This window comes from Cydia strobilella, chromosome 12, assembly GCF_947568885.1.
Source record: "Cydia strobilella chromosome 12, ilCydStro3.1, whole genome shotgun sequence".
NCBI classification, from domain to species: domain Eukaryota; kingdom Metazoa; phylum Arthropoda; class Insecta; order Lepidoptera; family Tortricidae; genus Cydia; species Cydia strobilella.
Window position 1 is genome coordinate 2,007,269 of NC_086052.1, and position 23,165 is coordinate 2,030,433.

The 23,165-nt window shown below is 37.8% G+C and overlaps 3 protein-coding genes across 3 annotated transcripts in view; 2 read left to right on the plus strand and 1 right to left on the minus strand.

The window, feature by feature from the left end:
• The first annotated feature begins 169 nt into the window (after positions 1 to 169).
• LOC134745939 (uncharacterized) lies at positions 170 to 2,968 on the plus strand. The gene is made up of 4 exons (XM_063680079.1): positions 170 to 324; positions 396 to 681; positions 1,207 to 1,734; positions 2,264 to 2,968. Coding segments are annotated over exons 1-4 (1,119 nt in total). The 5' UTR covers positions 170 to 322; the 3' UTR covers positions 2,567 to 2,968.
• LOC134745952 (geminin) lies at positions 2,961 to 9,546 on the minus strand. The gene is made up of 5 exons (XM_063680097.1): positions 9,387 to 9,546; positions 9,170 to 9,291; positions 8,317 to 8,454; positions 5,924 to 6,050; positions 2,961 to 5,034 (listed from the first exon to the last, which is right to left on the minus strand). Exons 1-5 carry the CDS (start codon positions 9,405 to 9,407, stop codon positions 4,921 to 4,923), a joined length of 522 nt encoding a protein of 173 aa, XP_063536167.1. The 5' UTR covers positions 9,408 to 9,546; the 3' UTR covers positions 2,961 to 4,920.
• A 1,697-nt stretch (positions 9,547 to 11,243) lies between these two features.
• LOC134745961 (inositol polyphosphate 5-phosphatase K-like) overlaps positions 11,244 to 23,165 on the plus strand; it is a 30,070-nt gene continuing 18,148 nt past the window's right edge. Inside the window, exons 1-5 of the mRNA XM_063680110.1 lie at positions 11,244 to 11,439; positions 12,060 to 12,179; positions 14,614 to 14,839; positions 15,102 to 15,277; positions 16,766 to 17,011. Coding sequence (XP_063536180.1) covers positions 11,426 to 11,439; positions 12,060 to 12,179; positions 14,614 to 14,839; positions 15,102 to 15,277; positions 16,766 to 17,011 — 782 coding nt within the window. The 5' untranslated portion in view covers positions 11,244 to 11,425. The remainder of the gene's footprint in view (positions 11,440 to 12,059; positions 12,180 to 14,613; positions 14,840 to 15,101; positions 15,278 to 16,765; positions 17,012 to 23,165) is intronic.

Genomic DNA, 23,165 nt, shown 5'->3' on the forward strand with positions numbered 1-23,165 from the left:
CAAAAGCCATTTGCTTAATTAAAAAAAACGAAATATATTTTTTTATTTAAAGGCTAACGCGCGAGCTATCTCTAGCCAGTATTAGAAGCAGTTAACCGGTTTTTCAAATTTTACCGGTATTGTGTCTATGATCTCCACGTGCGTATAAAAAAAACCCAAGCGGCATAGACAGCTGTCATGTCAATGTCAGATGTGTTTGTGTTCTAAACAATTTCTGAGAAACTTTTCCTTAAAATTTACGTTGTACTTACCGTGGGATTTTCTGCCCGTTTTACCGTCAATGAAGCGTAAATAGTGAACCATCAAACGATAATTAATTGTAATGTTAGTAGATTACTCAAGTTTTCTCAATATCTCTCTTGTGAACACATTTTTTAAACTACTTCAATTTACAGGGAAGTTTTAAAAGATTACGACAATGCAGACACGATCAGTATTGATACTTTGGCGCTTGAAGAACTTCTTGAAGAGGAAAGGGCGAGAGAATTGGCCGACTTGAACTCCTTGAGTAAAAAAGTGTGTCACCTTCATACAAGTTTGCTGTATTATCGTAACTCAAAGTCTAAGATGGGTGCAGCGAGCTATGAAACTTGGAGGACACTGGTAAAGAAGGTCGGAGGCACCCCTGACGGTTGGAGGGATCTTGGCTACATTTTAGGGATACCACAGGATGATTTGGATGTAAGTTTATATCATAAGGAAAATATCATGGTCTCATAAAATTATTTGACACATTTTTCATGGATGCTTTTGATTTAGATAAAGGCAAGATTTCGTTTTGTTTATTGGCATTATTTTATTGATTCTGGCTCATTGGTAGAATGTTTTTTTTATCATAAACAATTACTTAAACATTGTGAAACATGTTCCTAAATTTAATATGTAGTACAATAATACACCTTTGGAGAAAAACTAACCAATAATTAAAGCCATTTTACTTTCTATGTATACATCTTATAAAACAAAGTCCTCCGCTGCGTCAGTCTGTTTGTATGTTCGACTCAAACTCTAAACTCAGAAACTACTGAATGGATTTTCATGCAGATTTCACCTATCAATAGAGTGATTCTTGATGAATGTTTAGGTGCATAATTTGTTAAGGTTTACATGTGCGAAGCCAGGGCGGGTCGCTAGTCAGAAATAAGTGCAAGTATTATGGTAAATTAAATGTAGTTTTTATAATTTGAATTATGATTTTCTTTTCAGTACATATCAAACTCAATGAAATATGAACCAGACCCAACTAATGTAGTACTTAAAGTGTTCATGCAAGACGAAGATTCAACATTGGACAAAATAATAGACGCATTCCTGAAGCTGAAACGCTACGACATATTAAAAGCACTCGAGCAGTCGCTCCTTGATCTCACACAATGCTTTAACGATAAACAGGAAGACAGTGGTTATCATAGCAATAGCAAAAACGTACATCGTGAAATAATAAGTTACATGAAAAATTTGGTCAACGACTTACCTCCCGCCTTATCAAGAAATAAAGACTATAACCAACCAAATCCAGTACCAAGAATACCGTTAAATCCAGTAGATATCAATGTACAAAAGGATGGACCTGTTCTGTTTCTCACATATGCGGAAGATGGTTTACGAACTGCTTGTAATATTCAGCAATTGGTTGCTGGTTGGGATTCAGAAGTTACAGTGGTTATGCTCAATGATAGAAGGGATGAAGTTTATCAGAATCCGGAAAGGTTTATTAGGGAGTATGTGGAAAAGGTAATTATGTGCTCTTTTTATCGCTACATCTGCTGCAATTTCAAAAATCAAACCACAAAACAATCCATAAATAAATAAAAAATTGTATCAACATTGAGATTCAGCAATAATGTCGACTGAGGGTCTCCCCAGATATATCGACGCGGAATCGGCAAAGGCTGTTAGGTTAGGTTAGATGAAAAAGTCATCGTTCGGCTCGCCTCGCATCGGCCGACGCGTCGACGGCTTTTCGCTCTTATTGCACAGCCATAAAGCTTTTTCCTATCGGCTATTGCCGATTCTTCGTCCATATATCTGGGGAGACCCTGACGCGCCTCACACGATAAGCCGGCTCCAGACTACGCGCCGCGAAGCCGCGAACGTGAGTGTGGAGTCGATTACGCTGATTAGCGAACTAGACTCCACACTCGCGTTCGTGGCTTCGCGCCGCGGTTCGCGAACGAGTGTGAAGGGCCCTTTAGGCGTGGCGTTCAAAGGATTTACGTAATCTGTCATTTGTAACTTGTTGACCCTATCCTTTTTCTTACAGGCTGATTATGTAGTACCCATCCTCACAACGGGATACCTAAGCGCTATAAGAACACACAACACCAGCGCACCAAGCACCAACGGCAACTTAGACCACAAATACGTCAACTATGTCTACAATTTAATCACTGGACAATATATTTATGCAGACGGGTGTCTAAATAAGAAGGTGAGGAGTGTATTGCCTGAAGGAGTGTTTGTTCCTTGGATGTTGATTTCGTCTTATCCGGTGTTGAAACCGTGGACTTGTGAGGCAGATTTTGATAAACAGTTTAAATCGTTTCTAGGGTTGACTGGCTCATAGATGAAGGTATTATTGTATTTGGATTGTATTATTCTTATTATACAGCAATTTAATTGGCCGTAACTGGTAATTTCCTTAAACTATACTTTTTGGAAATTACGGCCAAGTATCAGTGTAAGATATAGATATTAAGTGCCTTCTAGCTTTATATTTCTTAAACTGAAAATGTTATGAAATTAAGCTTTACTCTTAGCCTTGCGTTTATAAAGTTATCCGAAATTAAATAATAGTTCAAATTGTATAAGCTTAGTTTGATTGTTTTTATTTAATATTATTTAATCTTAATAGTTCTTTGCCTCAATGTACCTTATTATCGTTTAAGTAATGATTGGGTTGTGCGCTCAAATTCTGGCAGTTCAATTGTATTAATGTAGTCTAATTATGAATAAAACACTTTTATATTTTAAAGTTTTTTTTATTAGTTATTTAAATATTTCAACTACATATAATGGAAATGAAAAATAGAGGAACTCACATAATACTAAAGAAACTTCATTCTAAAAAGTTGCTCTAAAATCACTAGGTTGAGCTTAAATTTTTAATAGAAAAAACCAATTGGGTGAATCAACTATTTCTTGTTGTTATTGTGTCCCGTCAGCCAGGGGACAATGTTAGCACAGTTTGTTAGACGGAATGTTGTATAACGATCCAGAAACGTGCTTATTAGTGGTAGCTCAGTGGAAAGGCCTTATATCTACCACAAAAATGCATGTTTGGTTATTTTAATTACCATAAAATCGGGGTTTTAAGAGTGAGGAGAATGTAACCATGGCAACGAGTGACAAGAAAAAAGTTGATTTACCCAATTACCTACCTATACACAAACCGGGAACATTATTTACTGCTTAAGACGGCTAAAGGTCGATCAATCGTAGAAAAATGCATTAGTTTGGAAATAATATTGAAAAATATGATAGTGGGGTGCCAACTTAAATCTAAAGATCATATATGAACTCAAAATACACAACGTTTAATATTGTTATTTAATATAGACTATCTTTTGTACTTACTAACTATTTATTCATAATAAAGACGGGAAAATTAGTTGACGCAGAGTGACTGATATATAGATTGATTTTGTAAGTAGTTATTTGGTGATATACTAATACTATACAATTATACATAGACAAACTATCAATCAGTTTATTTAAACAGATGGTGGAACCTAAAACTGCAACGATATTATTGTTAAACTACCAGCAATGAACAATATTCAAAGCAAATATACATTGATTGAGTAAGATGCGTAAAAAGAGACAATTTCGTGCTTCGAATACAGGTAAACAAGATGGCGCTGTACAGCTCCATACAGTTCAGTTCAGTTTTTGGTTCTTATGGCATCTGTCCATTTTGCCAGCATCAAGGTTGTGGGAGCAGAATTTCAGTATCAGAACTTGATCCAGTCCGTGTAGATGCTTGATCGGTTGAAGAATCTAAACTACTATAGGAATAAAAATAGAAAAAATGGACGACCAGAAAAACCAATAGAAACTATAGAAAGTAATGAGCCAACTGCCAGGATCAGGTTTTTTTTAAAAAAGGAACATTACAGCTCCATACATTTTGCGGTAACTGATTGTCAAAAGTTGACGTTTGACAATTCAGTGATCGTAAAACATATGGCGTAGTACGGCGCCATCTGTTTTGAATGTCAAACTAAGGGGCACGTTTTTTTCTTGGACTTACCTATTACAATTATTTATCTCTGCTCAAAGTTAAATGTGCTATTTTCAACCAAAAGGGTACTTATTGTCGCTTGTTAGTAAGGCGCTATTTCCATATAGCTTCAATTAGAAATCAACCTTATCGACAAGCGACAATGTGGTACATTTTGATTGAAAACGTCACAAATGTTACTTTGTGTCCCTTTTTATTAAAAGTTATATTACCAATTGTACCATTCTCAATCAAAAGGGTACTTATTGTCGGTTGTCAATAAGGCGTTATTTCCATATAGCTTTAATTTAAAATCAACCTTATCGACAAGCGACAATGGTGGTACCTTTTGGTTGAAAACGTCACAATTGTTAAACTAGCAAAACTATGTAAGATTGGCAAAAACTCTTTTTGAGATGTTACATTACAATAATCAAATTGATAGCTAGTCCATTTTCATATACTTAAGGACTTATGTTCATTCACAAAGTCATAATTTTTTAAGTGGCTAAGCGAACATAATAAGTATAGATTACTACAAGTTACTTCTTTTCGAACATAATAACAATCGATTACTACAAGTTACTTCTTTTCGAACATAATAACAATCGATTACTAAGTTACTTCTTTTCGAACATAATAACAATCGATTACTACAAGTTACATCTTTTCGAACAATAACAATAGATTACTACAAGTTACTTCTTTTTGGGAGTCTTTGGGGAGGGTTCAGGCTCTTCTGTCTCATCAGCCGTGCTGACATCGTTCACGTCGATGCCTGTGTCGTCGTTGCTGCCAGTGTTTAGTTCCTCCTGGAATATAAACGTTGTAAATTAATGCCAAGTCCCCAGACGTTACGTACGTCTTACGTAAGCGAACAACCCGCGTAGCGGCGCGACGGGCCCACGGCGTTCGCGTTCGCAACGAGATCGCCCACGTAGGACACTTCTCGGTTTCAAAGGATAATACTGTTACTTATTCTGTGCCAAAGGTGCAGGATCGAACCCCAGCAACTTATGTACAAAATATTATCCAGACTAATCTCGATAAGTTCCACATAAGTCATTTTTTATTTTTTTTAATGAAATAGGAGGCAAACGAGCAGACGGATCACCTGATGGTAAGCGATTACCGCCGCCCATGGACACCCGCAACACCAGAGGGGTTGTAAGTGCGTTGCCGGCCTTTAAGATGGGAATACGCTCTTTTCTTGAGGGTTTGAAGGTCATATCGGCCCGGAAATACCGCAGGCGACAGTTCATTCCACAGTTTAGCTGTGCGAGGCAGGAAGTTTCTAGAGAAACGCACAGTTGAGGACTGCCAACCATCTAAGTGGTGAGGATGGTAATGTTGTCATAAGTCATAAATATTCATTAAGCTAATTTACACGTTATAAAAATGGAACATATTTACATATGCCGTTAACAAATAAACAAAATCAATTTTAAATAAATATAACATCACATAAATCACATTATTTGTAATAATATAGAAATAAGAATTAGCTAGTTCCCTCAGCTACATCCCTTTTGTGGAAATTTAGGTACTCGTCACTTTTTGGTTGAAAGGTCAGAGGGCAGTTGTTTATGTAAAAACCTTTCCAATTCTTGGGATTAGGCTGCTAAAAGCGGAAAAGGCTCCTTTAGGAAAACATATGATGAGAAGAAATAATGCAACATAGTTTAATATACCTAGACTCACCTTGATGACTTCAATGAAACTGTTTGCCTCCTCCAACATCTGTTTGTATTCTGCATTCTTTTCTTTCAACTCCTCTATAATTTGGCGGAGCTTTTCATTCTCATCCAAGGCATCTTGTAAAGCAACTCTGAAAATTTAGATGAAAAACGTAATTTATTAACCAAAAAAAAAAGCCATACCATACCAAATTAAAATTAAATTTAAATTTTAGATTATACAAATAAATAATAAAGCTTATGCTGGCACCACACTTCGTTATGTGTTATTCGTTATGCTGCTTCGCTGTATTTACCTAAATATATGTTTATGTGAAGCGAACAACAAATAGGGGTACCACACTTCGCCGTATTTGGCGAATAATAGCGCTGCGTCTTTATCGTGTCCTTTGAAGTGTGTCTTAAAACCGACAAGTGAACGGATACGCGTATTTGCTGTTTGAGCTTATGCGTTATGCGTGCGAATAAGGCAAATCTATCTATCTATCTAGCCCTTTTATTCTGAGCTAGAGTATGTCCCGTAGCTCAGTGTGCCGTCCTCTAGCTCTTTCCATTGAGGTCTGTCGTGGGCCACTCTTCTCCAGTTCGGGCCCGCTGTGAGTTTGAGTTCATCCTCCCATCTTGTTCGAGGTCTCCTCTGGCCCCGTGTACAACCTCTTGGATACCAATCTGTTACTATTTTGCTCCATTTTTCCCGCCTGTCTCTCAACATGTGGCCGACATACTCACTAAAATAGATCAGCAGAAGTGGAGATGGAATAAGGCAAATACAGACGAATAAGTCCTCCACACTTCGTCGTATTCGGACGAATAACGCGCATAATGAATAACACATAACGAAGTGTGGCATTAGAAACAAATTAAAAGTGGAAAAATTCACTGTCTCGCAAGCCTGGTGCTCTTCTACCTGAACTACGAAAACCTTACCCAATACAGCGAGAATTTCCACCATATATGAGCCTTAGGGCGGCCCTAGCGACATCTACCGTAAGAGTGTTATACTTCTTAATTGGCTACCGGATTGAGTGATATTAGGTGCATCCACACCACAGTTCCACACAGACATCAGTTGAGCCACCTTCGCTTTTTAATTAGTTTGTAAGCATTATCGTGTACTTTTATTATGTACCTATGTTCAAACTTCTTGAATAAACGTCTTTTATTATTATTAGTTAACTTTTGTGTAGCAACACGGTAACATTAGGTAACTCACCTACTTACATACTGTTGCAGTCATGCAGTGTTGCACCGCAGTTGTTCGACTAAAGTTAACTGCCGTGTGGATGCACCAGGGACCGGCCCGCTATCCCTTATCGGGGTTTTATAAGGGTATTGCATAAGGCTTAACTCACCATACCCTTTGCCAGACGAAACCCTTTGTTTTGGTTTTAAAAACCCTTATATAAAGCTACCACATTTGAGTAATCGGTAGCCCAAATACCCTTACAAAACCCTTATCATCCGCTCACCAACACCTTGCATATTGCTTATAAGGGTTAGCCTTATAAAGGGCTTCCCTTTTAGCATATAAGCGTGCTAATTTAAGTCGTCTACCTCATTCATAAAGCACACATTACTTCGAATCCGAGCGATCGTCGGCGGCGACGGCGGCATTCTTTGACTAGGCACGTATTTTCTTTCCTTTTCATACACTAGCGTAGATATATACTAATTCTGTCTCTTTCACGCAAAGGGAAACCTTTATAAAAAGCGCTTAAAGATAAGGGTAACCCTTATTAAGGGCTAGCCTTATTTTTGGTTAGCTCTTCGGTAAGGGTTAGTCAAAGGTAAGGGTATGAATGGGCTTGCAGTTCAATAGGGAAAGTCTTTCAATGTGTTAGCCGTGTTTAAGTGTCGCCCATTGAAAGGGTTTTATCGCGGAAAGGGTTGTCCGGTCCCTGGGATGCACCTTTTAAAAACTCTAGCCATTCCAGTATCAATTTGACTTGTCTTTGGGATTATGCTAAACTGGGGCTTTATTCTCTAAATACATATGTGACATTTTAAATCAAAATGTACCACATTGTCGCTAACCATGAGGAGGAAAATTGCTTGTATATAAACGAAAAACCTGTCAGAGCATCCTTATGGCAAGCAACAATGTGGTACCTTTTGCTTGTAGAAATTTACATAAGAATACTTATAAATATTCAAGTGACAACATCTTCACCTTTTAAAAATCCAGGTTCATGCTTGAAATAGAAATCAAATCCTAAGTTATACATTATTATTAAAACAAATGTTTCTTTTTAAAAATTCACAGGGAGATAATTATCGAATGAATGAATGTTTGTTTGTTTATTCTTATTAAATACATCTGAATTTGAAGGCAAATAAAATTTTATCCATAATACCTATTTATAAAGTTTTCACTAGGAATTTTGAATCATTACTTACTGCCGCTTCTCCGCTAGGATTTGCCAATACTTTTCTGATGCTCCTTCAGGATTGGTGAGGTCATCTGCAGATATTTTGGTGTCAAAGTTGGCTTGAGTCTCCTTGGTCGACAAATTCTTGCGCTTGACTTCAACATCACTAAAACAAACAAATGAAAAAAAAAACAAATTAAATCAACTATGCCCATTTCATTGGGTAAGGAAAGGAAACCTTATTAAGAGATTTAAAATACAGCCCAGTCATAAAAACCAAGGGCCTGACACTCTTTGATAGAAAAAGATAAGTCTTATTGCGATTCCTATAAGAGGAAAGAGAAAATAGTGCCATGCTTTGTCCTTATCACTGACCGGGTTTTTTTTCGTGGTCGGGTTATGGCAGCATAGGTAGGAGGCGATGGTGAAATACCAAAATTTATAAGTGAAAGAGAAAAAGGATTGTGCTGCCATACATTAACCTGTCAATACATTAATATGTCTTTCTCTTACCCCTGGTCGCTCAGTTTCATGTCTATAACTACTATACTATGTCTATGATAAAAACAAATTGATTGACACCCTATTCAACAAATTGGGGTCACATAATACAAACATACACACATACATGCATAGGAAGCTATCATACACATAATACAGGTATTCATTCCAGTGGTGTGAAAATAGAAAGGTTTGGACAGGAGTACTAACCACCTACAGCAAAAAAGTAAATCATGCAATGGAGTTTTACAATGAGGAATTCATAAACTACCCCAATTTAATGTGAACATGGTTATGTTTGTACAAAATCTCTTGTGTTGTATTCACTATATTACCTAAAAAAGGTCAATAAGTGCACATAAGCATGAAATCATACTCACACTGGTGAATCTTGACTCAGTTGATGCTTCAGAGTTTTTGAAGGCCTGCCGACTAAGTTTTCTCGGTCAGAAGCCGTGTGCTGCAGGGTCTTGAGTCCCTTCCTAGTCACCCTCGTCGAACCCTAAAATTAAACCGCTTATAAATTATAACACTCGCAAGTATAAACCAAAGCATCATACTCTACTAACGAACGGTTGACAATTATGTTTACTGTACCTGAATTTCCCGATTACTCATGATGGAAGCTTCAGGGATAATAGCACTCCTTGTTTTAATCTAATTCACTTCGATTACGAAATAAACACGATGATCGTTGACCAATTTCTTTCTGGTATGCAAAGCAAACCAAGCGTACAAGCGTTGCAAGCAACCGTGAAACCTGTAAGAAAATGAAATGTCACTGTTGACAGTGACAGGGCGAACATTTCCCGCCTTTTCTCATGTCCAAACTGCATTAGAGGATAATTAAAATTGGCAGGACATATTATTATATTTAAAAGATGTAAAAAAAATTGGTCTCAAGCCGAGGTTTACGATTTTAAAATAATTTCTTACACTTTTCATTTCATTTCATTTATTTGCACACATGGACAAAATATTAAGTATTTACACCAATTTTTGTGAACATGTACCCTGGAAGGGTGTAGCAACATAAGTACTTAATACTAAAAACTACAAACTAAACTTAAAACTAAAATAATTAACTTACAATAAAATTAATTGTTTTAACATTACTATTTATATGTATATTATATGCTTTATATTACTAGGGCCACTTATCATCCAAGAACTCTGTTAAATCGTAATACACTTTGTTCACTAGCATGTTTTTAATTTATTTACAAACGAAACGTATTTCTCTTCTGATTTTATATCATTTGGTAAGTGGTTATAAGGATGGATGTATAGTACTTCTAACATAGCAGCTTCAATATTAGTTGCGAGTTTGTAAATCCAAGTATACAATTCGGACATAGTAATGAGGCCAAATAATGAAATTGCCAGTGTTGCCAGAGGATTTCATACCCCCGAATTTAGTGGCGAATCTATTTCCGGATACCGAATATTCGGCCGATGGTCACATTCGGTATCCCTGTATTCGACCAAACAACTATCCGCTGCATATCTAATCATTATTCAATCGTTCGCATCTACGTTTTTCAAATTTCCCGCCTTTTTCTACTGACAATTTTATTTCATATTTTATTCATTCAGTATAAAAATAAACATTGTGTTTGAATTTCTATTATATTAACTTAACCTAATTAAATTATTATCTACTGGCTGGCAATTTTTTATGTAATGTAATAAGGACTAATAAGAACAACCAAACCGCTCTAGTTAGTGCTATAACGTCGTCGTAACAAAGAAATTGGACCTTACTGCATATGTTAGTTACGCCACAGTGTAAAAAGTATACAGTGGACCGACGACATTGACGTGTACTGAGCTACTAAGTTACTAACAATGGCGAATGTATGCAGCTCAGGTGCGCGCGGTGCACCCCTCGCTACATACATGAACATAATTTTGCAAGACGTTTAAAGTAAAAAAATTAGAGCCAGTGTGACGTTAAAGGTCAAACAAGCAGCAAACGCCTGCGGTTTTTTTTAATCGTAATGTAGAGCCGCCGTGGACACTCGTGCCTGAGGAAGGACTCCCGAAGAGTCCGAAACATGCCAAAAGTGACTAAAAATAACAGTGAGTGAAACCGTAGTGATCTAAATATTTTGAAATCGTAATGTATAAAAAGTCTCACCCGTATCGGTGAGCCTCAAATACTGCTGTAATTTAAGCTTGTACCTACTAATGTTTTTTTTATTTACTGCGACAATAAATGACTTTTTTTTTTACATAGGGGAAATAAAATTATTCCACTGGCAACTTTAGTATTCACTTCACTTTTCGTTTTGTTTGACAGCTAGTTTCGCGATTGCAGCGTACTAGATTGCTTGTTGTGATCACGATAAAAATTATCATTTTTCTAGTGAAACCTCTCATTGTAATTATGCGTAATTGAAAGTTTTGATATCAGTGACCTACATCACTGAAACTTTAGTGGTTTAAGTAAGTGTATTATGACTAGTGGCGTGAAATTTGTGATGTTCGATTACAGTCAATTATTATCTTATCTTTACCTGGTTTGTTTATCTTGTAGTTTTTAAACCTGAGCTTGTTTCTAGGAAATTTACTACAGATCGATACAGTTCGTATAAGTGTATTGGAAGCCCTTAGGAAAGGGCATAATAGCAAATATGGATAATCTTAGGTGAGTACCTTAGTAACTAGTTATACGAGTTTCGCGTCAAAGCCAAGGTTACTTAAGTTTGCTCTACACGATCGATAGCAGAAGTTATTTATAAAACCTCGTGTTGTACAACATATAGAACTTTTTCTAGTTTGACCTACTTTACTAACTAATAACATCTATTTTCAGTTTAAAATTTAGTTTTTATTAACTTTTAAAATCAATAATTATAATATTATATTACATAGTGAAAATAGACTTTTAAAGGTGCAGTCACTTGCAGTAATATCTAATGTACTTAGGCTTGTGCCTGCTCGGTCACTACAGAAAGCGGTCGGTACAGAGGTTGGTGAATCGGTCAAACAAACTAGTTCGGTCTTATAGTTCCTTTAGTTCAGTTCGGTCATTGAGAGCCGGGAATGAATAAAGTCTGTCTGTAAAAAAAGTACGGAACCCTCGGTGCGCGAGTCCGACTCGCACCTGGCCGGTTTTTTTACTTATGTGGTTTCTTTCATTCGTAATTTTTTTCCATTTGAATCTTCTTATATTGCAAGATCTATTGGCATAAAAACTTTTTATATGCCAGCTAGAGTACCTATACCTCAAATATTTATATTGTCAACATCTTTTTTTTTTCTCAGGTTATATTTTGTGACATGGAATGTGGCCACAAAGGCGCCGTCACAAGACATCAATGCATTACTGGACTTCCCGTCTCAGTTCAACAAGAATAAACCGCTGCCGGACTTTTTCATTCTAGGGTTGGTAACTTGGTCATTATTATTCACAACAACGGGACTTAATTGGATCTTAAAACTTATTTTATGCGATTAAGTCCCGTCGTTGTGAATAATAATGAGTAAAAATCGTGAAAGTTTAAATCAGTGTTTTGGTTTGGTAACTTTGTATTTTGTAATATGCAGATATTAAAAATTTAATAATCCATTAAAATATTTACATCCAGGTGCCTCCTGATTAATGATTGAGCTACAAGTGTGTTTGGTACAGTTTAAGATTGCCAAGAGGTGGGTCCTGAATTTGGCAGTATTTGTTAGGTGGGTCGGAGCCCAGTCAACTTTGGGAACCACTGGCTAACATTGTTTAAAAGCCACTTGTCCAATCTGTTTTTTAACACATTAACCGAAGGAGCAGTCACAACACTATTAAGTAAACGGTTCTATAGGTTTAACTGATAATTATTGTAAATTATGTTCATTCGTTTGTGATTTGTCTGTGTTCAGATCCCTTCAACTTTTATAACAGTTAATTTCTTAATTTATATGAAGTGTGTGCTAAAATCTATATGATCAACACAATGGAACAGTTTTGCATTGTTTTTAGGGTTCCGTAGCCAAATGGCAAAAAACGGAACCCTTATAGATTCGTCTTGTCTGTCTGTCTGTCTGTCCGTCCGTCCGTCCGTATGTCACAGCCACTTTTCTCTGAAACTATTTGAACTATACTGTTGAAACTTGGTAAGTAGATGTATTCTGTGAACCGCATTAAGATTTTCACACAAAATAAAAAAAAAACAATAAATTTTGGGGGCTCCCCATACTTGGAACTGAAACTCAAAATTTTTTTTTTCATCAAACCCATACGTGTGGGTATCTAATATAATTTTTTTCTAAACTGAATAGTTTGCGCGAGAGACACTTCCAAAGTGGTAAAATGTGTCCCCCCCCCCTGTAACTTCTAAAATAAGAGAATAATAAAACTGAAAAAAATATATGATGTACATTACCATGCAAATTTCCACCGAAAATTGGTGTGAACGAGATCTGGTAAGTAGTTTTTTTTTAATACGTCATAAATCGGAAACCGCAATTTACCTTTCAGTCACATTTCGCATAAAAAATACATTGTTAAAATTATGTAATGTACGGAACCCACGGTGCGCGAGTCCGACTCGCACTTGGCCGGTTTTTAAGTCATTCTTTTGTAAAGTGTTTATAAAAAAAAACTGTTGTAATAATTTTGTGAATCACTACTGATAATACAATGTTGATAGTAGATAAAGATGAATGTATGATATGAATCAATACATACATATTATATTATCAATACATATTATGTTGCACGATTACTTCTCAAGGACTTTTTAATTGTTGAAATATAAACAAATAATTTCCTTATGTATGTAATATTGCTCATTTTCTTTTATGGGACATAAATTACTTTATATATTATTTTAACTGCTTACCCACCTCATATAAATTTTAGTATAAATTTGTTAGTTAAAATAATTGATTATAAATATATTTTGTCACAATAAAGGGGTCATCCATTAATTACATCACACGTTGAGGGGGAGGGAGGGGGTTAAGAAAATGTGACATGTTGTGACAAGGGGAAGCGGGGGGTTAAACAAGCTTTGTGACGTCACTTTAACTTATTTAAATTATTTTATTCGCTGTACAGTTTTTGGAACGATAATCGTTTTTATTTACATAAATTTTTTTTCTAATCGGTTTTGGGTTATGAAATTACTAATATTTCTTTTGACAATTTTTTTTGATAAAATATTAATAATTCTTAATTCGATTTGCCGATTTCGTTGAAAAAATGTCGCGTCACACCAGGGGGGGAGGGGTTTGCCAAATGTGACCAAGTGTGACAAGGAGGAGGGGATGGGTCAAAAAAACCTCGAAATTAGTGTGACGCAATTAATGGATGAACCCATATAAAGAGTAAAAGGCCCTTTCACTGTGACCTCATGCAATTATCCCTTTAACACTTTAACCGCCAAAGACGTTAATTGATGCGTGCGGCTATAGCCTTCCTTCAATCAACCTTCGTGCATTTCAACAAGATTCTCGATGACGCTCCGCACGAGAGGCCTCGCGTTTAAAGGGTTAAGGAAAGGGAAAGTTGGATCATAATGGAAGGGACTTTATCCCTATACAATTATATCTAAGGCTAAATCGCCTTACGTAAAAAATGAATGGCGCCATGGAGCTTATAGGTACAAGGGCGTAACCAGCCAGTGAACTAGGCGGGGGGGTAATATCGCCGGAGGCCTAGGGGAGGGGCATGCATTGTATATAAGGGGGGGGGGGGGGAGCCGCCTCTTACCTGCCTACGCCCATGAGCTTCTAGGGATATGTATGCATTCTTACTGTCAAGTTTGTGCTAAGTTAGCGTTAGACTACAGTCTACACACTTCTTGTCCCAACATTTACATATTTATTTCAGCCTGCAAGAAGTAAAATCGCAGCCGCAAAACATGGTCATGGACTCCCTATTCTCGGACCCATGGACGTCCGCCTTCAACAAAGTCCTGTGCCGGCAGGAATATGTAATAGCCAAGTCTATAAGACTGCAGGGCTTGTTGCTGTTGGTGTATACGCAGTTGAAGCACATCACGCATCTGAGGGATATTGAGGCGCAGTATACTAAAACCGGCTTGGGGGGAATGTGGGTAAGTTTAGCTATTTGTTTTCATGACATGTTACTCATGTTTGGTGTAGAGTTAGAAGCTTGGCTCTACAAGAGATCTGACAACGTTTTATATAACTCCGGTATCTTACGGTATCTGCCGATTATCGCTCCGTCTGTGACCGGCTTTAATTGGAGTAAAAGAGAAAGATCCCGCAATTTGTGAACTTTGGTGTTCGCGGTAGGTCCTCAGTTTTAATCAACTCGTCTTATATAATATACAGTAACTTAGTCCTTATTTCCAGGGCAACAAAGGCGCAATCAGCATACGCTTCAACATCTACGGCTGCTCCGTTTGTTTTGTGAACTGTCATCTAACAGCACACGAGCATTTACTAGCGGACAGGGTGAATGACTACAACACCATAATAAAATATCACAATTACCATGTTCAGGAGACTTCTAATATTTTGTACCACGAGTGAGTATTATCAGCATACGCTTCAACATCTAGGTACGGTTGTTCCGACTGTTTCGTGAACTGTCATCTAACAGCACATGAGCATTTACTAGCGGACAGGGTGAATGATTACAACACCATAATAAAATATCATAATTACCATGTTCAGGAGACTTCTAATATTTTGTACCACGAGTGAGTATTATCAGCATACGCTTCAACATCTAGGTACGGCTGTTCCGACTGTTTCGTGAACTGTCATCTAACAGCACATGAGCATTTACTAGCGGACAGGGTTAATGACTACAACACTATAATACAATATAATAATTACCATGTAATATTTTGATGAGGGCCACCTTGAGTGAGTATTTTTCTTTAGCTGTGCTACATAATGAAAGGCAAATACGAGATGTGGGTTTAAGTAACAAGCTGAAAGCGATTAATCATAAAGACATCTCATGAGAGTTTTAATGCCTAATTAGTAATTATGTACAATTAAATACATTGCTTTACATCTACACATTTGGCTATTTAGGTCAATCGGATTAATCTACTTTTGCTAACATCGTTATTCAATTGGAATTAGGTCTCATATCAATCTAACCTAGTTCCATAATTTAAAACTAACACGGCACTTAATCGCGTACAAACTTACGTTTATTTATGGCCTGACGTTTCGAACGTGACGTTACGTTCGTGGTGACAAGCAGACTGGCCTAACCTGGTTCCACTTAATTGCCTCTCTAGGTTATGTACAAGAATGTTTTTACGTAATTTTTCTCAAAAGTAAGAACCCGCTGTGGGTTTATTTTGTAGTTTATTCTCATTGAAAACCGGCCAAGTGCGAGTCTGAATCGCGCACGAAGGGTTCCGTACCATTAGGCAAAAAACGGCAAAAAAATCATGTTTGTTGTATGGGAGCCCTACTTAAATATTTATTTTATTCTGTTTTTAATATTTGTTGTTATAGCGGCAACAGAAATACATCATCTGTGAAAATTACAACTGTCTAGCTATTACGGTTCGTGAGATACAGCCTGGTGACAGACAGACAGACGGACAGAGGAGTCTTAGTAATAGAGTCCCGTTTTTACCCTTTGGGTACGGAACCCTAAAAACGCTGACTATTCGTATTATAAAGTGTGGTGGTTTTTATTTATAACTTTATGTAAGTACTGGATATAAGGTTGCTCTTTTAATAGCTCAAGACGGTGTTTTTTTTTAAATACACTTAGGGTAAGTCCGGGGTAGTTGGCCATAGTTTTTTTTAAACGCGATAAAAAAATAAGTTGACATGTAATTAAAGAAATCTTTATTTCTTCATAAACTATGATCAATTGACTTTCGAAAATGAAACAAATAAAAAAATATTTCTATTGGGATCAGCTCGAAAAATTGTTTAAAAAAAATTACAATTGGCCGACGTATCCGGGAGTGATAAAACGTAAGTGCCTTTTTTAAAGTAAATTTACGAAAGGTAATTAAATGTAACTACCCTTGTTTCAGCTACGTATTCTGGATAGGTGACTTAAATTTCCGCACAGACCACCCCACCGGCAGCAGCCCAACGTCAGAGGCGATCGTCACATTACTAAAGAAAGTTGAGAAAGACGTTTACACAAATATATTGAGGCACGACCAGTTACTAGCCGTTATGGAGAGTGAGGAAGCCTTTGCGGAGTTTAATGAGCCGGAGATCAAGTTCCCGCCTACTTATAAGTTTAATACGGGAACGGACGAGTATGATATCAAGTGAGTATGGTTTAATATATATTTGTGTATTAACTGCTAGCCGTTATGGAGAGTGAGGAAGCCTTTGCGGAGTTTAGTGAGCCGGAGATCAAGTTCCCGCCTACTTATAAGTTTAATACGGGAACGGACGAGTATGATATCAAGTGAGTATGGTTTAATATATATTTGTGTATTAACTGCTAGCCGTTATGGAGAGTGAGGAAGCCTTTGCGGAGTTTAATGAGCCGGAGATCAAGTTCCCGCCTACTTATAAGTTTAATACGGGAACGGACGAGTATGATATCAAGTGAGTATGGTTTAATATATATTTGTGTATTAACTGCTAGCCGTTATGGAGAGTAAGGAAGCCTTTGCGGAGTTTAATGAGCCGGAGATCAAGTTCCCGCCTACTTATAAGTTTAATACGGGAACGGACGAGTATGATATCAAGTGAGTATGGTTTAATATATATTTGTGTATTAACTGCTAGCCGTTATGGAGAGTGAGGAAGCCTTTGCGGAGTTTAGTGAGCCGGAGATCAAGTTCCCGTCTACTTATAAGTTTAATACGGGAACGGACGAGTATGATATCAAGTGAGTATGGTTTAATATATACTTGTGTATTAATTGCTAGCCGTTATAGAGTGAGGAAGCCTTTGCGGAGTTTAGTGAGCCGGAGATCAAGTTCCCGCCTACTTATAAGTTTAATACGGGAACGGACGAGTATGATATCAAGTGAGTATGGTTTAATATATACTTGTGTATTAACTGCTAGCCGTTATGGAGAGTGAGGAAGCCTTTGCGGAGTTTAGTGAGCCGGAGATCAAGTTCCCGCCTACTTATAAGTTTAATACGGGAACGGACGAGTATGATATCAAGTGAGTATGGTTTAATATATATTTGTGTATTAACTGCTAGCCGTTATGGAGAGTGAGGAAGCCTTTGCGGAGTTTAGTGAGCCGGAGATCAAGTTCCCGCCTACTTATAAGTTTAATACGGGAACGGACGAGTATGATATCAAGTGAGTATGGTTTAATATATATTTGTGTATTAACTGCCTAGCCGTTATGGAGAGTGAGGAAGCCTTTGCGGAGTTTAGTGAGCCGGAGATCAAGTTCCCGCCTACTTATAAGTTTAATACGGGAACGGACGAGTATGATATCAAGTGAGTATGGTTTAATATATATTTGTGTATTAACTGCTAGCCGTTATGGAGAGTGAGGAAGCCTTTGCGGAGTTTAGTGAGCCGGAGATCAAGTTCCCGCCTACTTATAAGTTTAATACGGGAACGGACGAGTATGATATCAAGTGAGTATGGTTTAATATATACTTGTGTATTAATTGCTAGCCGTTATAGAGTGAGGAAGCCTTTGCGGAGTTTAGTGAGCCGGAGATCAAGTTCCCGCCTACTTATAAGTTTAATACGGGAACGGACGAGTATGATATCAAGTGAGTATGGTTTAATATATATTTGTGTATTAACTGCTAGCCGTTATGGAGAGTGAGGAAGCCTTTGCGGAGTTTAGTGAGCCGGAGATCAAGTTCCCGCCTACTTATAAGTTTAATACGGGAACGGACGAGTATGATATCAAGTGAGTATGGTTTAATATATACTTGTGTATTAATTGCTAGCCGTTATAGAGTGAGGAAGCCTTTGCGGAGTTTAGTGAGCCGGAGATCAAGTTCCCGCCTACTTATAAGTTTAATACGGGAACGGACGAGTATGATATCAAGTGAGTATGGTTTAATATATATTTGTGTATTAACTGCTAGCCGTTATGGAGAGTGAGGAAGCCTTTGCGGAGTTTAGTGAGCCGGAGATCAAGTTCCCGCCTACTTATAAGTTTAATACGGGAACGGACGAGTATGATATCAAGTGAGTATGGTTTAATATATACTTGTGTATTAATTGCTAGCCGTTATAGAGTGAGGAAGCCTTTGCGGAGTTTAGTGAGCCGGAGATCAAGTTCCCGCCTACTTATAAGTTTAATACGGGAACGGACGAGTATGATATCAAGTGAGTATGGTGTAATATATACTTGTGTATTAATTGCTAGCCGTTATAGAGTGAGGAAGCCTTTGCGGAGTTTAGTGAGCCGGAGATCAAGTTCCCGCCTACTTATAAGTTTAATACGGGAACGGACGAGTATGATATCAAGTGAGTATGGTGTAATATATACTTGTGTATTAATTGCTAGCCGTTATAGAGTGAGGAAGCCTTTGCGGAGTTTAGTGAGCCGGAGATCAAGTTCCCGCCTACTTATAAGTTTAATACGGGAACGGACGAGTATGATATCAAGTGAGTATGGTTTAATATATACTTGTGTATTAATTGCTAGCCGTTATAGAGTGAGGAAGCCTTTGCGGAATTTAGTGAGCCGGAGATCAAGTTCCCGCCTACTTATAAGTTTAATACGGGAACGGACGAGTATGATATCAAGTGAGTATGGTTTAATATATATTTGTGTATTAACTGCCTAGCCGTTATGGAGAGTGAGGAAGCCTTTGCGGAGTTTAGTGAGCCGGAGATCAAATTCCTGCCTACTTATGAGTTTAATACGGGAACGGACGAGTATGATATCAAGTGAGTATGGTTTAATATATATTTGTGTATTAACTGCTAGCCGTTATGGAGAGTGAGGAAGCCTTTGCGGAGTTTAGTGAGCCGGAGATCAAGTTCCCGCCTACTTATAAGTTTAATACGGGAACGGACGAGTATGATATCAAGTGAGTATGGTTTAATATATATTTGTGTATTAACTGCCTAGCCGTTATGGAGAGTGAGGAAGCCTTTGCGGAGTTTAGTGAGCCGGAGATCAAGTTCCCGCCTACTAATAAGTTTAATACGGGAACGGACGAGTATGATATCAAGTGAGTATGGTTTAATATATATTTGTGTATTAACTGCTAGCCGTTATGGAGAGTGAGGAAGCCTTTGCGGAGTTTAGTGAGCCGGAGATCAAGTTCCCGCCTACTTATAAGTTTAATACGGGAACGGACGAGTATGATATCAAGTGAGTATGGTTTAATATATACTTGTGTATTAATTGCTAGCCGTTATAGAGTGAGGAAGCCTTTGCGGAGTTTAGTGAGCCGGAGATCAAGTTCCCGCCCACTTATAAGTTTAATACGGGAACGGACGAGTATGATATCAAGTGAGTATGGTTTAATATATATTTGTGTATTAATTGCTAGCCGTTATAGAGTGAGGAAGCCTTTGCGGAGTTTAGTGAGCAGGAGATCAAGTTCCCGCCTACTTATACAGTTTAATACGGGAACGGACGAGTATGATATCAAGTGAGTATGGTGTAATATATACTTGTGTATTAATTGCTAGCCGTTATAGAGTGAGGGAGCCTTTGCGGAGTTTAGTGAGCCGGAGATCAAATTCCTGCCTACTTATGAGTTTAATACGGGAACGGACGAGTATGATATCAAGTGAGTATGGTTTAATATATATTTGTGTATTAACTGCTAGCCGTTATGGAGAGTGAGGAAGCCTTTGCGGAGTTTAGTGAGCCGGAGATCAAGTTCCCGCCTACTTATAAGTTTAATACGGGAACGGACGAGTATGATATCAAGTGAGTATGGTTTAATATATATTTGTGTATTAATTGCTAGCCGTTATAGAGTGAGGAAGCCTTTGCGGAGTTTAGTGAGCCGGAGATCAAGTTCCCGCCCACTTATAAGTTTAATACGGGAACGGACGAGTATGATATCAAGTGAGTATGGTTTAATATATATTTGTGTATTAACTGCTAGCCGTTATGGAGAGTGAGGAAGCCTTTGCGGAGTTTAGTGAGCCGGAGATCAAGTTCCCGCCTACTTATAAGTTTAATACGGGAACGGACGAGTATGATATCAAGTGAGTATGGTTTAATATATATTTGTGTATTAATTGCTAGCCGTTATAGAGTGAGGAAGCCTTTGCGGAGTTTAGTGAGCCGGAGATCAAGTTCCCGCCTACTTATAAGTTTAATACGGGAACGGACGAGTATGATATCAAGTGAGTATGGTTTAATATATACTTGTGTATTAATTGCTAGCCGTTATAGAGTGAGGAAGCCTTTGCGGAGTTTAGTGAGCCGGAGATCAAGTTCCCGCCCACTTATAAGTTTAATACGGGAACGGACGAGTATGATATCAAGTGAGTATGGTTTAATATATATTTGTGTATTAATTGCTAGCCGTTATAGAGTGAGGAAGCCTTTGCGGAGTTTAGTGAGCCGGAGATCAAGTTCCCGCCTACTTATACAGTTTAATACGGGAACGGACGAGTATGATATCAAGTGAGTATGGTGTAATATATACTTGTGTATTAATTGCTAGCCGTTATAGAGTGAGGGAGCCTTTGCGGAGTTTAGTGAGCCGGAGATCAAATTCCTGCCTACTTATGAGTTTAATACGGGAACGGACGAGTATGATATCAAGTGAGTATGGTTTAATATATATTTGTGTATTAACTGCTAGCCGTTATGGAGAGTGAGGAAGCCTTTGCGGAGTTTAGTGAGCCGGAGATCAAGTTCCCGCCTACTTATAAGTTTAATACGGGAACGGACGAGTATGATATCAAGTGAGTATGGTTTAATATATATTTGTGTATTAATTGCTAGCCGTTATAGAGTGAGGAAGCCTTTGCGGAGTTTAGTGAGCCGGAGATCAAGTTCCCGCCCACTTATAAGTTTAATACGGGAACGGACGAGTATGATATCAAGTGAGTATGGTTTAATATATATTTGTGTATTAACTGCTAGCCGTTATGGAGAGTGAGGAAGCCTTTGCGGAGTTTAGTGAGCCGGAGATCAAGTTCCCGCCTACTTATAAGTTTAATACGGGAACGGACGAGTATGATATCAAGTGAGTATGGTTTAATATATATTTGTGTATTAACTGCCTAGCCGTTATGGAGAGTGAGGAAGCCTTTGCGGAGTTTAGTGAGCCGGAGATCAAATTCCCGCCTACTAATAAGTTTAATACGGGAACGGACGAGTATGATATCAAGTGAGTATGGTTTAATATATATTTGTGTATTAACTGCTAGCCGTTATGGAGAGTGACGAAGCCTTTGCGGAGTTTAGTGAGCCGGAGATAAAGTTCCCGCCTACTTATAAGTTTAATACGGGAACGGACGAGTATGATATCAAGTGAGTATGGTTTAATATATATTTGTGTATTAACTGCTAGCCGTTATGGAGAGTGAGGAAGCCTTTGCGGAGTTTAGTGAGCCGGAGATCAAGTTCCCGCCTACTTATAAGTTTAATACGGGAACGGACGAGTATGATATCAAGTGAGTATGGTTTAATATATATTTGTGTATTAACTGCTAGCCGTTATGGAGAGTGAGGAAGCCTTTGCGGAGTTTAGTGAGCCGGAGATCAAGTTCCCGCCTACTTATAAGTTTAATACGGGAACGGACGAGTATGATATCAAGTGAGTATGGTTTAATATATACTTGTGTATTAATTGCTAGCCGTTATAGAGTGAGGAAGCCTTTGCGGAGTTTAGTGAGCCGGAGATCAAGTTCCCGCCTACTTATAAGTTTAATACGGGAACGGACGAGTATGATATCAAGTGAGTATGGTTTAATATATATTTGTGTATTAACTGCTAGCCGTTATGGAGAGTGAGGAAGCCTTTGCGGAGTTTAGTGAGCCGGAGATCAAGTTCCCGCCTACTTATAAGTTTAATACGGAAACGGACGAGTATGATATCAAGTGAGTATGGTTTAATATATACTTGTGTATTAATTGCTAGCCGTTATAGAGTGAGGAAGCCTTTGCGGAGTTTAGTGAGCCGCAGATCAAGTTCCCGCCTACTTATAAGTTTAATACGGGAACGGACGAGTATGATATCAAGTGAGTATGGTTTAATATATACTTGTGTATTAATTGCTAGCCGTTATAGAGTGAGGAAGCCTTTGCGGAATTTAGTGAGCCGGAGATCAAGTTCCCGCCTACTTATAAGTTTAATACGGGAACGGACGAGTATGATATCAAGTGAGTATGGTTTAATATATATTTTTGTATTAACTGCCTAGCCGTTATGGAGAGTGAGGAAGCCTTTGCGGAGTTTAGTGAGCCGGAGATCAAATTCCTGCCTACTTATGAGTTTAATACGGGAACGGACGAGTATGATATCAAGTGAGTATGGTTTAATATATATTTGTGTATTAACTG

Bases quoted from the DNA above. Each gene is read 5' to 3' on its own strand.
- LOC134745952 (XM_063680097.1), bottom strand. From the start codon at position 9,407: ATGAGTAATCGGGAAATTCAG. The intron at 8,455-9,169 runs GTGAGTATGATT...TGTTTGTTTTAG, and splicing joins CTGAGTCAAGATTCACCAGT to TGATGTTGAAGTCAAGCGCA. The intron at 5,035-5,923 runs GTGAGTCTAGGT...TTTATATTCCAG, and splicing joins GTTTCATTGAAGTCATCAAG to GAGGAACTAAACACTGGCAG.
- LOC134745939 (XM_063680079.1), top strand. The intron at 682-1,206 runs GTAAGTTTATAT...TTTTCTTTTCAG, and splicing joins TACCACAGGATGATTTGGAT to TACATATCAAACTCAATGAA. The intron at 1,735-2,263 runs GTAATTATGTGC...TTTTTCTTACAG, and splicing joins TTAGGGAGTATGTGGAAAAG to GCTGATTATGTAGTACCCAT.